This window comes from Mus musculus, chromosome 13 (assembly GCF_000001635.26).
Source record: "Mus musculus strain C57BL/6J chromosome 13, GRCm38.p6 C57BL/6J".
Lineage (NCBI taxonomy): Eukaryota > Metazoa > Chordata > Mammalia > Rodentia > Muridae > Mus > Mus musculus.
The window spans coordinates 44,892,304-44,909,063 of record NC_000079.6 but is presented as its reverse complement, the minus strand read 5'-3'; the positions used below and the strand labels follow the sequence as shown (position 1 = coordinate 44,909,063).

Sequence of the window (16,760 nt, the reverse complement as noted above, 5' to 3'; positions counted from 1 at the left end):
GCTGCACTTTCAATCCATTCTCCTCCCACCAAACCTTACTGTGAAAAACTCAACCAATGAGCATCCAGGATGAGACTGCAACCCAAATCCCAGGAATAGAGGCCTGTCTGAAGGGCCAAACGGCCACAAACCATAAAGGAATGCCATGTACCATTCAGTACCATTCCTGAATGGACCCTTTACTCAGAAAGAACACCCTGTGATTCAGACTGATGGATCAGAGCTGAAACCTGCAGGCACTAATGTCCAGAGGAGGCACAAGGACTGAGTCCACAGCAGCCGGCACAAACTAAAATACGAATTTCAGCAAACCTGCAATTTCCTTTATTCAGATTACAGTTTACAGCAAAATCTAGTCTTTCTAAGGAAAAAAAAAAAAATCCTAAATAGAAGCTTGTAGAGGCCTTTAAAGTGAGCTGTGGCCAGCAGTAACCATGAGCTCAACACAGGAGGGGCGACACAGGCTGAACCCTCTCAATCTGGCCTGTCTGCCATAGTGTCAATGAGGTGTCAAGAAGCAACCATAGGCTGGGCGTGGTGGCGCACGCCTTTAATCCCAGCACTTGGGAGGCAGAGGCAGGCGGATTTCTGAGTTCGAGGCCAGCCTGGTCTACAGAGTGAGTTCCAGGACAACCAGGGCTGCAAAGAAACCCTGTCTCGGAAAAAAAAAAAGAAGAAGAAGAAGCAGCCAAAACGGCCACATGGGTGTCAGACCAGTCCTGGACAGAGCTGACCCCGGGGTTGGCAGTGGATGTCAGGCTCCGGGCTACAGAGCTAGGTAGAGCATGAGCAGCAAGAGAGTTATCCAAGTTCTAAATCAGAGTCAACTAAAAAGCTGGCTGGGAACCTGTCACCCAGAAGGAGAAGCTACACCTCCCCAACACTGCTCTTCCTAGCTCTGTGCTGAGCCAGGAATCAGAACTGGCTTCTCTCCCTTCACAAACCAGCCACTGCTAGATTCCTATGTCAGCAGCTGTAGGGTCTGAAGGACTCTGCTGGGCACTGGCCAGGGAATATACACAAACAGGACCAGCTCTATTCTGCAGCACCTCACACGGACCAGCTGCTAATTGGCCCGGGCACACAAGAGCACACTGTCTTCCAACACTGCACTAACTCCAAGAAGAGAGCTGGCAGAAGCACAAACATGGCCACCTGCCAATCCCATTACATGAAGAACAGGAAAGGAGAAAAGCACACCACGACTTGAGGGGATTCCAGACATTCTCCTCCAGAACACACAGAGAGGATGGGAAGGAGGCAGTTCCCTGAGCGTGAAAACTGCCAGCTGGACCAGCGATGGAGCCCAGGCACGCCCCCCAGGCCCTTCCAGCAGACTAGGGAATTCCCAGAGTAAAATGCTTGGCTGCCCAAGCACAGACACACGGAACAACCTCTGCCTTTGTGTCCCATCATACTGCACCAAGACCCTTCCTAGTGTCACAGGACGTTGTATGGAGATGGCTAACTTACTTACCTCAATCTCTGCTGGTGCGGGCTCCTTGCTGAAACACATGTTCATGATGTTTCTTGCTGTTCGATAAAAAGTTGTTAGAGAAACAGATCTTCCCTGAAACAAAGAAAACAGAAGAAGAGTTTGGCTTAAGACATGTTATGTTAAGACATAAATTTCTGTCATAGGTCTCTGTCCAGTGGCTTCCCCATAGTGACAAAGACACACTGTGTGCTCAATAGGTGACAACACCCACCTAAGTTTGTTATCCCAGTACACTGTGCTCGGGAAAGCAACACCAAGAGGTGAGCATGAAGACAGGGGTGGGTTTGCTCTCCAGCAAGGCAAGGCTCGGCATGAGGTTGACAAGGTTACTTTCCTGCAACTTGAAACCTTTCTAAGCTCCCTAAGTACAAGAAGGATCTAATGTAAACACTACCACAGATGCAACAGACAGGGGTGATGGGCATGCCCCTGCAGCCACCCGCAGTGCCACAGACAAGTTGTGGGCACCTGGGCCAACCATGTCAGCTTTTTCCAACTAAATCTTTATTTAACATATCAGGTTTATAAAAACAACAAGAAATATTTCCTGGGGTTTAATATACTATCATAGTATCGGCTTTAAATAACTACCAACAGGCATGGAGAGCACGCCATTTCATGACAGTTCTGTGTTGCCAAAGACTCACCTAATGCTGTAAATGAGAAAGAGCCCAACCTCTAGAAGCAACACAGAAAGTCTCCTCTGTGATATTTGGTCACAGCAGCTCAGAACAGTCCTAAGACAGCGTCCTAGCGCTCATCCCACAGAACAAGTCAGCTTCCTCCGGCTCCAGCAGGGCAGGGCACACCCTACCGCACAGCCCACTCACCTTATAGATGCACTTGTGGAAGTCATTGAGGACACCTTTGTCTTCTTCCTCCTCTTTGACCACTTCTTTTTCCTGAGCGAACAGCCGCCGCCGGCCCGTCTTCAGTGGGGCCCGGCCCACCTCCTTGAGCTTGCTACGGAATCCATTCCTAGGTGTGACACCGTGGACGAGCCCATTCTTGGGCTCAAAGCGGGGCAGGGAGTGGAACTTGTGGTGGTCGCTCTCCGTGTGCCCCTCTAATGGCCCTTTGCGCTTTTCCAGGATCTCCTTCTCCATCAGCACCTCCTTCTCCAGCCGTCGGTGCTCCTCGGGGGACAGGGAGTCATAGGAAAGCAGGTACTGGCAGTAGGCCTCCTGCAGCTTGGCCAGCCGGTCCTGGGCAGTTTTGGGAATGCGCAGCATGTCTGCTAGTTTGTTCCATTTTTTGAGGTCAGTCACTTGCTGCATGCCGCCCATCTCATTAATCAGCCGGAAAAAGCAGGCCAGGTCGAGCTCACAGCCTCCTGGGCAGCAATGGGGTGAAATGGTTAACAAGGATATCACAAGTTGTTTTCCTATGCCCTATTAGTCCTGAAAGCCTTACTACAAAACTGCTGCTCTAAAGCAGCCAGCAGCCAGCTTGTATGTACAAACAGTTTTGAGCACTGCTTAGAGTCGTGGCTAAGTACCAGGAGACAAGCAAACTAAGGTATGATCATCTTAGGAAGGTGACCAGAAATAGTATCTGAGGAATTGATCAGAAGGAAAGAGGTAGCCATGCACAGAAGGAGAGGACCACTGAAATGGTACCAAAGCTGTGCTCAGCATAGACCAGGGCACTACTACACAGAGGGGTACAGGTGACTACAGCAGAGCATGGCCAGGGCTCCCCCATAGCTTACTGCATCATCAATATTGTGAAAGGTCAGACACATGTGATCAAAGCCAAGTCTCTTCCAAATAGCCTAGCTTTCACTCAGAAAGGCTTTTTTGTCTCATCCAAGAAAAAAAGACAAGAGGGTACTTATCTCCAAAAAGATGAGTCTAAATGTTTATCAACACTCAAATATGAGCTGGGCTGTGTGGGTCAGTGGAGCTGGGCTGAGTGGGTCAGTGGTACAATACTTGCCTAACCTGTGCCAGACAAACAAACCAAAATACAACCAACAAAGAAACAAATCCATCTCAGATGTGTTTAAATACAGACTATATCTCTCTATCCACCTGGATGGAAAATGGAGAAGCCACATCACTGAAAAGAGCAATAGCTACCAACAACACAGTGAAACCAAAAACCAAGCAATACAAACAACAAAACAAGGATTTCTTCAATCTTCAAAAGTAGGGCTAAATTGACAATAAAATAAAATTAGTTAATTATTAATTAAATTAATAAAGGGATATGCCACTAGTTGACACAGTACAGGACCAGGCTGGGCGCTGCATGACCTATACCACCTATTCTGTCCAGCTGTCTACAGATTAAGTCCCTAGACTATCCTGTCAGTAAGATGGAGACAGCAGCATAGATCCCATTTATTGCTCTACCAAATACCAGAACTGACTTGGCTGGGAGCATAGGGAGGGAGGGAGGAAACGGACCTCAGACCCAGCACGGGCAGGCAGCAGCAGCTTTGTGGTCCTACAATCACATTGGCAAATAAAGGTAGATTTCTGTCATGAATCTTCAAAGTCTTCCTCCATGAATGAGACGCTCCTTGCGAGCCAACACGGCCCAGAACACACCCGCTACAGTGTATCTTTTTCAGTGCTTCCAAAATCAAAGTATTAACTATGTATGCAGTCCTAAGTGACATGCAGTGCTTGCAAAGTTCCTTAGAACTCTAAAAACACACACGTCAACCCTCATTCCATGGCTGTACCACCCATCAAGGCTTCACTTACTAAGTGCCTTCTGGGAGAGAGGCTCCCCAGGAGTCAGAGTCCTACCCAGTGGAAGCGCTAGGTCTGAAGCCTGCATGGCCAAATCAGTGGCCCTGGGTAGCTTTTATCCTATGGGTAATGGCAAAGCACATACAGATGAGTAATGATGAACTGACTCGTGACTTACAGGGGAAAACAACAAACTATGGGACAAGTCTCTGGGTTACTATGGCAACTGTACCTGCCATCTCACCTGTTCCCCAACACAAAAGCACTATGCACTGGAAGGGAGAGAAGAGTGGCACCACAGAGCTCTCTAAGGCAGGACTTACTCACTTGCCTCTGGGTTACCAGAGGGCTAGCAGTGGGGCTAAATGGGTGTGGCTTCCTGATCACGTCCATGGGCCTATATCCAAAGCCTGCTCCTCCCATACTGACACTGGCAAGAGATGACAAACCAACAAGTTTCAACAGACCCATCAGGCATGGTTAATGGCAGCCTCCTGGGAGAGGAGTTATAAACTCTCCACCTGTTAATGTCACTGTGTCCCTGGGTTGACTACTGAGCTACTCCATACATCCCAACCACAGACATTGTACTGATTCATAAGGGTTGAAACCCACAGGGAGGGGAGCTGCTGGCCACCTTGAAGGACTGGCCTCAATGTAAAAGCTAGTTGGCCTTCACTAGAAATGTCTGTACTGGAATGCTAGGACAAACTAAAAAAGAAAAAGGAATAAGGGGCTGGAGAGATGGCTTAGTAGTTTAGAGCACTAACTGCTCTTCTGAGGGTCCTGAGTTCAAATCCCAGCAACCACATGATGGCTCACAACCATCCGTAATGAGATCTGACGCCCTCTCCTAGTGTGTCTGAATACAGCTACAGTGTACTTTGGATATAATAATAAATAAATCTTAAGAGAGAGAAACTTTAAAAAAAAAAGAAAAAAGAAAAGAAAAAAAGGAATAATCCATGTAAGGTGAAATATAAGACCACCCAAGCTGATATTAACAAGTACAAAACCCTAAAACCCCAGGATGGAATGGTATTGTGAGGAAGAGTCTATAAAGTAGCCACTAAGTTAAAATAAGGTCACCCAAGTAGGCCTTACTACAGCCTGACTGATGTCCTTATAAGGAGATATCCAGACAGACATACAGAGGAAAGACTCTATGAGGACCAAAGTGCAGGTGGCCTACTACAAGGCAGAGACAATTTAGCAAAAACCACTCCTGCCAGCATGCAGAATTAGAAACCCCTAATTTGTGGTTTTGAAGCCATGGCACATTGTAGCAGCCTGACCTCAGCCCTTCCCTGGACACTGCCCAACCACAGCAACTCTAGAGCAATAAAAAGCCATGCAGCAGCAGCAGCAGCAGCAGCAGCAGCAGCAGCAGCAGCAGCAGCAGCAGCAGCAGCAGCAGCAGCAGCAGCAGCAGCAGCAGCAGCAGCAGCAGCTCAGGGGCTCTAGCACCAAGAGCAAGCCCCAAACTTATTACGAAAGAGAGAGAGGTTCTACAAGAGCAGGGAAATGAGTTGAGAAGTGCAACTATTGTCGAGTTAGAGATGACGGCCCAGCTGAACCCACCCGGCAATCCCCGAATTAACTCACCTATGAGGGGGAGCTCATCCATGGTGATGCCCTGAGATCTGAGGTGCTTCTTTATGCAGGCTAGCCGCTGCACGTTGGGGCCCCAGCGCCGGCCCAGCTTATGGATGTGCTGGATCTGCGTGACAAAGCGCATCTCATCGTTGAGCTTGCACTCTGGCCGCCAGTCTGGAGGGGGAATCACGCGACACATCCCGTACTTCTCCACCTGAGCACGTACTGACTCGATGTAGATGAGCGGGTCGTGGAACTCCTTGGCGGAGGGCCTGAGGACAGGGATCTCGTCCATCGCTGCCCACCCAGACTTGCCGCTCCCCTTCTCTGGCTTGCCCTGTGGGTCATGCGGCTTGTGCGAGGACTCGGGTTGCGAGGTAGAACGATTTTCACAGGGGGTGCCCTCTGTCTTGCCATGTGCTTGTTTGCCCAGCATATTCTTGCCAGCCGCGGCCCGCTTTGGCCGATTCCTTTCCAAACTTCGCTCGGGCACTTCCTTCTTCACGTGTCCATTCAGCAGAGACTTTTCTCCTGAAGCCGCTGAGGCCTTTTTGCCAGGGGCTTCAGCATTGCCTGCCACCCCCTTCATCTTCTTGGGGGGTGACTGCGGCTTGTCCACTTGCTGTGCCTCTTCCAGTCTCCTTTTGGAATTCCGCAGCCCCTCCCTCAGCTGCCGCCCCCCCACCTCCTTAGTGCATGACTTTGGGTTCAACCTGCTGCTGGCCTTGAGGCCACTGGCAGCAGGCCCGGTGGACTTGGACGCCCCCCCAAGGGATAGCACCTGTTTGCGGGTTTTTGCATTGCTACTTTCAGTTTTCCCTGAGATTGTGTGGTTGACAGCTGAACTGGGTTTGTGGTGGTTGGGTTTGGTTTCCTTGACCAGTTCTCTCTTGGCTTTGGTGTATGTGACAGTCCCCTTGGTCACTGTGGCAGTGTACTTCACAGTTTTGGATGGTGAAGGTCTGACTTCTCGGATCTTTTTGGCACTGTTTGTACCTGCACCCAGAGATGACATTCGAGTGACTCCATTTACCTTAGACACCTATGGAGGCAGCAGAAGCAGGGGAAAGAGAAAGAATTAGTACCCAGGCAAATCCAGTGAGAAAGGACTTCTACAGTTGCTGGCTCAGAAGAGACATGAGGACATCCGATAAGCAGCAGAAAGCCCACTAAGAATTAATCTGTGCTAGCTGAATGACGAGTTTCATACCACACACAGCATTGTGCAGCCCACTGTGTAGTCCTGCCTAGCGCTCGGCCCCGATGAGTCTGCATCCTAACATCTCTCTAGATGGCTCTTTCAGGAAGCTTAGGGTCCAGAATAAAGACCCTCTCTATTGACCCATCAGTTACCCAGGAACCTGCAACAGCAAGATGCTGTTCATTTAAGAAAGGTGTGCAATAAGTTTTTGAAATATATTTTTTTCTTATTCCAAAAGCAGCTGTTTGCTATCCTTTGTGTGTTCCATGTTAACAGCCTGGCCGACCCACAGAACATGAAACCCAATAATGCTACTAAAACAGCAAAAACAAAAACAAAAAGCAAGAACCCAGCACACTAACTTCTTTTGTGATGCTACAAAACGCCTAACCCCCTTTTGCACAAATGGTTCCTATTTTCTTGCCCCTTGCAAGCCCTCATTTGGGTTTCAGTTAAACTGGGTAAATAGAGGCAGCTGTCCTGTACTGGCCATCCATCTGACAGATGGAAAACCAAAGGAAAAATTCTGTGAAACAGTTGCCTCATTCACAAAGAATGGAACAGTGTGGTTCTGGTACCACCGAACCCCCAGAGGCCCACTGATTTCCAAATACAAGAACAATGAGGTGTTAGACTCATCAGTTAAGGGTAGGTGATTTTACACCAATCACCATAGCTGTGAGTTTGGTGTTACATTTAGTCTCATGGGTGTCATCTATACCATGAATTTAAAAATCAAGAAGAAACAGGCTTTTAATGGTGCCAAAAGAGCCCATAAAACATACACAATTACAGAAACCAGAGACCTCTTTGCAAAAGAGTGCTGAGTCAGGGGCCTGGCTTGTGGATGGGAAACAGTCTTGCTGAGGCTACTAATGGTAGCTACAAGGTGCCATCTTGAGGCTGAATCACGATCCGCCTGCCCTTGCCACAAGAGTCCTGGGTGGTGCCAGGCGTGGTGGTGCACGCCTTTAATCCCAGCAGAGGCAGGTGGATTTCTGAGTTCGAGGCCAGCCTGGTCTACAAAGTGAGTTCCAGGACAGCCAGGGCTATACAGAGAAACCCTGTCTCGAAAAATCAAAAAAAAACAAACCAAAACAAACAAACAAACAAAAAAAACCGATCAACAAACAAACAAAGAGTCCTGGGTGGTAAGCCCAGGCTGATTGGGAACTTCCAGTAGAATGAACGAAATAGTTCAAATTGGCTGACATCCAAACCAACACTGGAAATTAAAAGTTCATGGCTGTCCAAATAGGCCACCTCCCAACACCTCAAGTCTACAAAGCCCCCTCCAGATGTAACGAGGCTGGAGATTTTGGAATTCCAGTCAGGTCTTTTGAGATGCTTTGTTGCTGTCTATGGACCACACTTTGAAAAACTGCTGTACAAAGTCAACATGAAGTTTCACAGCCCACTCCACACCAACACATGGGAGAACCGTACAGAAGCCAGTTAGATGTTTTCTATAAATGCCAATAAACTATCTACTATGGTCCAGTAAAAAACATAAATGCTTGGTGTGACATAGATTAAGAGTCCACAGCCTTACTTGGTCTTGGAGCTTCTCCAACTTTTGGAGACAGTACCTACCTCTAGGGAGGCACCAGAACTAAATTGTAGGACTTGGGCCTCACTGAAGAGCCATGGCTTGCCTAGAAATCACTCAGTAGATCAGGCTAGTCTCAAGTTTTGAGATCCACCTGCATCTGCTTCATGACTGCTGAGACAAATGCTATGTGCCGCAGTGCCAGCACATTGCACACAGCAGCCCACTAGATAGGTATGCCTGATATGACAGAGGGGATCTGCAATAAAGTGGGAAAATGACTTTAAGTTTAGAAGAGGGGGAGGCAACGTAACACCAATGAATTAGATGTAAATACACAAGGCTAGAAGATGGTTTCGTTGGTAAGTGCTTTCTAATGTAGATATGAGGCACTCAGTTCAATACAGCAGCAAGCTAAATCAGCAACCAGGCCATTCCACAAGCTTGCTAAAGATTTTACATAAAATATGACAATTTGAAATAGTCCCCTAAAATGTGGAACCAACCAACTGCACATAATGACACTGCCTTTCCAGCATATACTCATTTCTTGGCAGCCAACATTTAACCAGTACCAACAAAGCTCATGGGAATGAAGACTATAGCACTAGCACTAATGATGTTCTATTGGCCTCAGAGCACTATGGCACTTGACTCTGACTGAGAACAGACTACCTCAGTCATCTAAATAGCACATGGCAAGGAGACCTTGAGCCATAGCTGTACAACCTAAGCTGCACATGCAAAAGAATGAGCCTTAATTTACTAGAGAAGCACACAGGCATGTTGTAGAGGGACCTTCCTCGGGTGCACAACATTGAAAACAAAATCTTCAGCAGATAGCTTTCTAAGTCTATGCTCTGGTAGGGATTCTAGGAACACAGAAAAATTCTTTAAAAAAGAAAGAAAAAGGGAAGGAAATGAAACCCAAGGACTCCAAGGATTCTTCCTTGACTAACTAGTTTTTAATGACAGAAATCCCAATTTTTAGTGCTTTATTAAATTCTGGTGAACAGAAAGGACTTGGGAGCTTGACAAAGAGTACATATAGATAGATGTGCCAGGGCGATTGAAGAAGGATGTTCTGCAATGACTTCAGACAGGAGGCAGGTCAAAGGGAAGGAGAGCCTGGGTTCTTACAACACAGGCAACATGGCGTATAATGGTGTATAAAGCCTCTGGAGAAGTAGGCAACACCTCTTTACACCACCACTCTGCACAAAGAGTTTGGTGGCTGACTGGAATGAGCCTCGCAGGCTCACAGGGAGCAGCATTACTGCAGGTGTGGCTTTGCTGGAGGAAGCGGGTTATGCTGGAGGTTTCAGACGCTCAAGCTCGCCCAGAGGCTGGCTCACTCAGCCTGCCTATCTCTATGTAGAACTCTCAGCTGCCTATCCAGCAGCACCATATCTACCTGACAGCATGACAGCATGCTTGCCACCATGAAGACTAAACCTCTAAACTATAAGCAGCCCTAATGAAATGCCTTTCCTTATAAGAGTGGCAGTGGTCATGGTATCTAGTACCAGCAATAGAAGCCCTACCTAAGACACTTGGATTTCATTTGGTAAAGCGTCTTTCTTCCCAATTTCATTTTCCAGAATTTACATTCTGAATCCTTTGGCCTGTCAGAAGACCTGGTCATTTCACTTCTATACACTTCCACAGGAAGACTCTTGTGACCCTGCATGTCAGCTATCTTTCCAAGAGCATCTGGAGGCTGGTCATGAAGACATACCAACTTCCTTCTCAGTGTTCTTGATGCCTCACCATCAAGAATAAGACATATTAGGTGTGACCCAATAACTCATACCCCTGACTACCGACCACATACAACTATGAAGTGCATTTACTCTCCTGGCAAACTAGGATTTCACAATGCTTTCTGAGGAGTCAGGCAATGCTAGCACTCAGGAGGCTAAGACAGGAAGATTGTCCCATGTCCCAGGTTAGCTTTAGCTATACAGTAAGACCATATCTCAAAACAAAAGAAAATGATCCCTCTCTTCTGATAACCCCAATCATTTGCATGATTCCACTGACATCTATTTCGGTGTTTAAATGAAAGCCTCATTACAGAATACCAACAGATACTCTTCCACTTCCAGAGGCTGGAGATGAGATTAGATGGAGTGCTGGCATACAAAGAGAAACACACAAGTGTGCATTCATGTATTCTCAGCCTCAGGACCCAGGGCCTTGAAGAGCACTAACTACCACTGTCTACCATTACCATTACCATTAGTACAAGGAGAGTTCTTTTCCTGTGGGAAAGGTGTCTACCCCAGAGCAGGAGAACAAGCAGGACGGAGTTTTGTACTGCTCAGCAGCACCCTTTCAAATCATAGCCTACACCCAAACATTTCCTACAATCAAGTCTGACAGTAAAGGTCAGAGTATCCTTCAGACACTTGAATACCATCGTGTATATCAGAAGCTATAGTTTGCTGTAGTAATCTTATTTCCAGAGCACTATCTGATGGTCACCCATTTATTCTTTCATTTCTCAATGTCCCTGTGGCATAACCTCATATTCGACAACAGAGCTAAGAAGGTGAAGTCTCTAAGACTCAGGGAGATCAGGGTCATAGTAAAATTCAAATGTGAAGGTCAAAGTTATCAGCTCTGACTGACTTGTAAGAAAGATTCTTTCAGTATCTGCAGGATTCAAACCTGGCAGCACACAGGTGCTAGGAGTTCACTCCATTGTGGCTTCTGTGGTGAAAATGGCCCTATAGGCTCATCTATTTGAATATTTGATCCAGAGTTGGTAGACTGTTGGGAAGGTTTAAGAGGTAGCTCTGTTGGACTAGGTGTGTGAATGGGGAAAGACTTTGAATATCAAAAGCCAATGCCAGTCCCAGTGCCATTCTCTCTGCCTACTGCCTGAGAAACAGGCTGTGCTTCGTCAGTGCCTTGTGGCTGTCTGCAACCATGATCCCTGTAATGATGAAGAGGGATTAATCCTCTATAGCTAGAAGCACCCAAATTAGAAGCTTTTATTTTAAGAGTTGCTTTGGTCATGGAATCTCTTGTAACAGCAATAGACGACTTGCCTCCCTCCAATACCCTAGACTCTGATATAGATCAGCTAGTATGTAACCACCATGGAACAGTGGGCAAAGACACCCCAGGCCAAATGGTACTTGCTCTACACCCCCAAGCTACTTCCATAATGACACTCATTACTGCTGAGATATGGAGTGCCGAAGAAGAGACACGATTAATGGAGAGGAGCAGCAATGTTCCTAGGTAAATGTAAAATAAACCATGTATCCTTGATTATGAGACACTTCATGAATCACTGGAACAAGAAGTAAATAATCTGGATACACAACTAATTTGAAACACAAATCTAATTTCTAGTCTTAAGGTGGCCTGTGTTAGGAGCAGAAGAGATGGCTCAGTGGTTAAGAGCACTGACATTCTTCAAGAGGACCCAGGTTCAATTCCCAGGATCTACTTCCAGGGTATTTGAGACCCTAACATGTATACATGCAGGCAAAACACAAATTCACATAAAATAAAAATAAAATTATGAAAGGATGACCTGTGTTGTGCATTAGTGTATAATTTTACACAAAGACAAGGAAATAATATTTTATATGCCTGCTTCACTAGAAACTAGTCTATCTTTAGTCTCCATCCATTTTATCTCATGCACAAAACTAAGCTGTGTAGTATTCAGCTCAGTATCCTTGGCTGCCTTGGATGCCCTCAGTGGGAAATATGTGCCTAATCCAGCACAGACTTGATGAGCTAGGAAGGGGATGGGAGGTGCCCTCTCAGAAGAGAAGAGGAGCAATGATTGGAGGGGGAGCAGCACTTGGTATGTGAATACTGTGTAAGCTCAAGCTATCCAGGAAAGAAAGGGAGGCCAGATCTGGATCCTCCCAGGGTAAGAGAGACACCTCATGTGATCTCTGTCCAATCATGCTCTACTTTTCCAGCTCGGTCAGCCTGAATTCACCTTGATTAATAAACTGGGCCTTCTGTGGGACACTAGAAAGGCCCTCACTGAGGGTTACCTGTTTCCGTAAGTCCTGAGCAGACCGATGCGAAGGGGGAGGTTGGTGGTTGGCAGCAAGTCCCTTGGCAGAGGAAGCCGCAGCCGAGGCGGCCGTGGGCTGAGCCCCTGAAGCCTGTTCTCTCCGGCTGTCTGCCCTGGGCTCGCTGTGCTTCTCCTTCCCCGGAGTGGCCTCTTTGCTTCTGTGTTTGTGAGCAGGCTCTTTCTCCCGTGCTGACCTACTGGAGCCATTGAAAACTAGAAAAGGAAGAGAAGGGAAGAAGGAAGTCACTACCTTGAACAGAGGAACCATACCATGTAACTTGGGATGTGAATACTGTGTAAGTTACCATGTAACTCAACCATTCTCCAGGGAAATAAATGGCCAGCACCAAGATGCACAAGGACATGAAATGTGATGATGAACCCGATTGAAAACACTTCAAATATATCCTAGGAACTATGTATTTCCTATATCTTGGTTTTTTAAAATCCATTCAAAAACTACCTACTGTAGGCAACGGATCATCGTGGCTCAAGCCTAAAACTAACACTCAGGAAGCAAGACAACCCTAACCCGAAAGTGAAGACCACTTTGGGCTAAGCAGACAGTTCTAGGCCATCCTGACCTAGAATGAGATGTCTCAAAAAAAAAAAAAAAAAAAAAAAATTTAAAAGATAATTTCCTTCCAAGATTATCAACAGTATACTAAAAGACAAAAACTGAACCAGAAAAAGTAACACTGTGTTTCCTCAGCTTACAAGGGGACTGTGTCATGGAAAAACCCATGTAATCAGAGTAAGTACTGTCAGGAAGAAACTGAACTGCTGCAGCATCTAATACTGCAGAGCTTGGTTGGCATCAGTTATCTCTCAGTGCCAGGAGGCTGGTGGGTTGCTGGGCTCACACTCACTCCTAGCATCACCAGACAAGACAGGATAGAGAGCCACTAGCCCAGAAAAAGACGCAAATTCAATACTGAAAGTGCATTTGCTATTGAATACAGTTTGCTTTATAGTATCAATAAAGGTTAATGTCCTGGACTATCTGAATGTAGTCACATTCTAAGACCAAAACCACCTGAATATCACAAGAAGACCTTAGAGAAATGTGAAGGCACACACTTGGAGACTACAGAGCTGCTTTGCAACTGGCCAGTTAAGGCATGCAGGAGGTGGAGCTGCAAGCCATGCCTATCCATCCATTACTAAATTCAGAACCAGCAACCATCTCCCTGAATAAACTACACTGATTTTAAAGATTCGTAAGATTGGTCATCCTGCTTAAAATTTCCTGATTAAGTTTCTAGTCATTATTTACTCATAACTACGTAACCTAATATCCTTTCAACTGAACCATCCGGTGACATCTTCAGAATCATCAATCTGCTTCCTGCAATCCAAAAGCTAAGTGACATCAGCTAAGTGACATCAGCTAGCCCCTGGAACCTTGAGGGTGTCTTGCTTTGTCCCCACCAATACACTGGTAGGTCTTTTTTTTTAATTGTTTTATGGCAGGGTCTCACCAGGGTCTCACCGTATAGATCAGGATGGCCTGGGTCTCACCGTGCAGACCAGGCTGGCCTTTAATTCACAAAGGCATGCCTGCCTCTGCCTCCAGAATGCTGGGTGAGATCAAAAGGTACAAGCCCTCAAGTAGAGCTGCCTTTTGTGCTATAACTATAGAGGTCATTGTAAACCAATTGCGAGCAGAAGGTCACACACAGCAAGAAGATTGAACAGAAGTCAAACTTTTTTCCTTTTCGAACCCTTCACACAGCTAAAACCTCTCTCCACAGCCCAGAGCTCCTTTCTTCACACAGGTAGCTAGCTCACCAAGCCTTATCAAGCTTGCTCTCACCCTGACAGGAAGGAGCCCTTGAGCTGACTTACACCTTCTAAGTTGCAAACATTTCTGCCATTTGTCCCTGGAACGGGATATATAGACTAGAGGTTCCCCTCAAACTCAGATACAGGCTTAAAAGCAAGTCACCATGTACAGCATCACACTAAGGCTGTATTTTTCTGATGCTAACTTTTCTTTTGAAATGTCAAGTCTCTCTGCCTTCATGTTCAAGAAGCGCTCCCACCCCCAAATGCTGGAGATTGCAACGTCCAATTTTCTTTTTCCCTCATCACACACTATAAAAAGGGTTAATAAAAATTATGTTTATAGTTCCTATTTGGCTTCAGGCCCCTGGAGAAGACTGGGGTGCCTATTTTGCACATCAAAGCAGACCTGGCCCCCAGGTTCTCCTAGCATCCCTGAGTCCCTGGCTAGCACATTCTGCAATGCTGGGCTGCTCATTTAGGTCTCCCCCCACACCCGCTCCTCTCCCTTGCCATGGAGACTGGCTTCCCTGGCCTCCTTCTTTGGGGCAAGTGAACTTAACTTGCCTGCCTGAGATTACCTGTATTTAATATAATCTAATCTGGCATGAATTGGCTTATTTCACTGGCAGAGAAATCAATTACCAGTTGATGCATTATGATCCACAGATTTGTGCTCAGTATCCAACATTTTTACTGATTGTCAATTCATTTTGGATCTGCTTTCTGTGGACTAAGTCGTGTTCTGACATTCCATGGCACGTGATGTTTTCAAAATTGAAGTAATCTAATTTTGCTTCTAAGCCTTTTCTCATAATTTAATACTTTTGCACAGCATAAGACAGAGATTCACATCTCTCACATCTGGATTAACTGTGAGCAGCAACACCAAAGGTCTTTCCAGGACCAGCAATTATATATTCAAAACAGATTTAGATATGGAAACAAAGGTGTCTTATTGTTCCTCTGTTAGACAAGATGCTACAAGATGCAGGGGAAATGGAGCAGTAATAATGCCGAGTTTACTCTAGGTGTAATGAAGGAGCCACTGTCAGAGGCCATCAATCACAACCCCACATCTGCCACTTGTGTGATCCTGAGACAAATGAAAATATCATCTGTGAGGAGGAGTCACACTTCAAGGGGACCAATGGTCAAGATGGCACATTCGACTGTTCACTTATTTCCTAAAGCAAAGAACATGACTCCTAACACCCTCAACTTTGCTATCTTATTTACTTCCACTAAGATAGACTATTCACGGTGAATACTCCTGGTTCTTTTATTTTGGTTTTTCGAGACAGGGGTTCTCTGTGTATCCCTGGCTATCCTGGAGAACTCACTCTTTAACCCAAGCTGGTCTCGAATTCAGAAATCCTCCTGACTCTGCCTCCCAAGCGCTGAGATTAAAGGCGTGTGCCGCCACTACCTGGTTTATCCTTTTCATAGTAGTAGTCTAAGTCCTGGCGCTGATATTTATTACTGGGCATGTGATTTGGTTCTTGGATTTCTCATTTGTAGACTGAGGATAACATGATCCTGCAGACGAGTCCTCAGGAATCTTCATCACCATGCTCAAACAGCAATTGGCCTGAGCAAGATCTGTCACACAGAGTATGACAATTTGAGTTCATTAAACCTGTCACATTTACCATTTGCATGCCTCATGCTCCCTCCCCTCCCCACCCCACCCGACCCCCGCCTTCCATGGGGTGTGAATAAACCTCAACACAGTCACAATTTGTCCCAGATTCTACCTGATTTGCCACTACCGCAGCTTCTGGCTAGCTTGTCACCTGCCCAAGCCTGTGTCTGTGTGTCTGTGTGTCTGTGTGTTGGGGAGGAGGAGAGATATGCTTATCTCTTACTGATGTGACAATGTAAGGAGAGTTAGGGAACTGGTTTTGTTGTCTGAGGCCTAAAGCCTATACAACAAGTATCACACTACTACTTTGTAAATGAATCATGGTCAAAACCCAGTTCTAAGATGTGGACAGGCAGCAGTGTCCTCCTGACCTAGAAAAGGAAGGTCCTCCACTGCCTAAGCCTGAAAGGGAGCGGCACAGTCCTGTCATTTCAGTGGAATAGACTTGGACTTACTAATATAAATAGACTTACTAATCCCAGAAACCTGCTGGAAAGCAAATCCCTGGAACCAGAGCTGAAGCCGTGCAGAGGGTGGGGTTAGGGGCAGGTCAGTGCCATTAACACAGTTATGCCTGCTAACAAGTATTTTAATAAGATGTCCTAGGAAGGAGGAATGAAACTTTGATTTGCAAACAAAAGAGGCTTTTCAAATGAATCTTGCTGTAACCCTCCTGCTATTTTATAGCAGCAATACACCCAACACCAAACATAACCAAAAAGTCATGCCATGT

The 16,760-nt window shown here is 46.2% G+C and overlaps 1 protein-coding gene across 7 annotated transcripts in view; it reads right to left on the bottom strand.

Annotated features, from left to right (window-relative positions):
* Positions 1–16,760, bottom strand: part of Jarid2 (jumonji, AT rich interactive domain 2) — a 190,870-nt gene that overhangs the window by 12,580 nt on the left and 161,530 nt on the right. For all 7 annotated transcript variants that reach the window (NM_021878.3, NM_001205044.1, NM_001205043.1 and 4 more), the window contains 4 exons: positions 12,575–12,810; positions 5,806–6,838; positions 2,329–2,831; positions 1,478–1,570 (listed from right to left, as the gene is read on the bottom strand). In NM_021878.3, coding sequence (NP_068678.1) covers positions 1,478–1,570; positions 2,329–2,831; positions 5,806–6,838; positions 12,575–12,810 — 1,865 coding nt within the window. The remainder of the gene's footprint in view (positions 1–1,477; positions 1,571–2,328; positions 2,832–5,805; positions 6,839–12,574; positions 12,811–16,760) is intronic.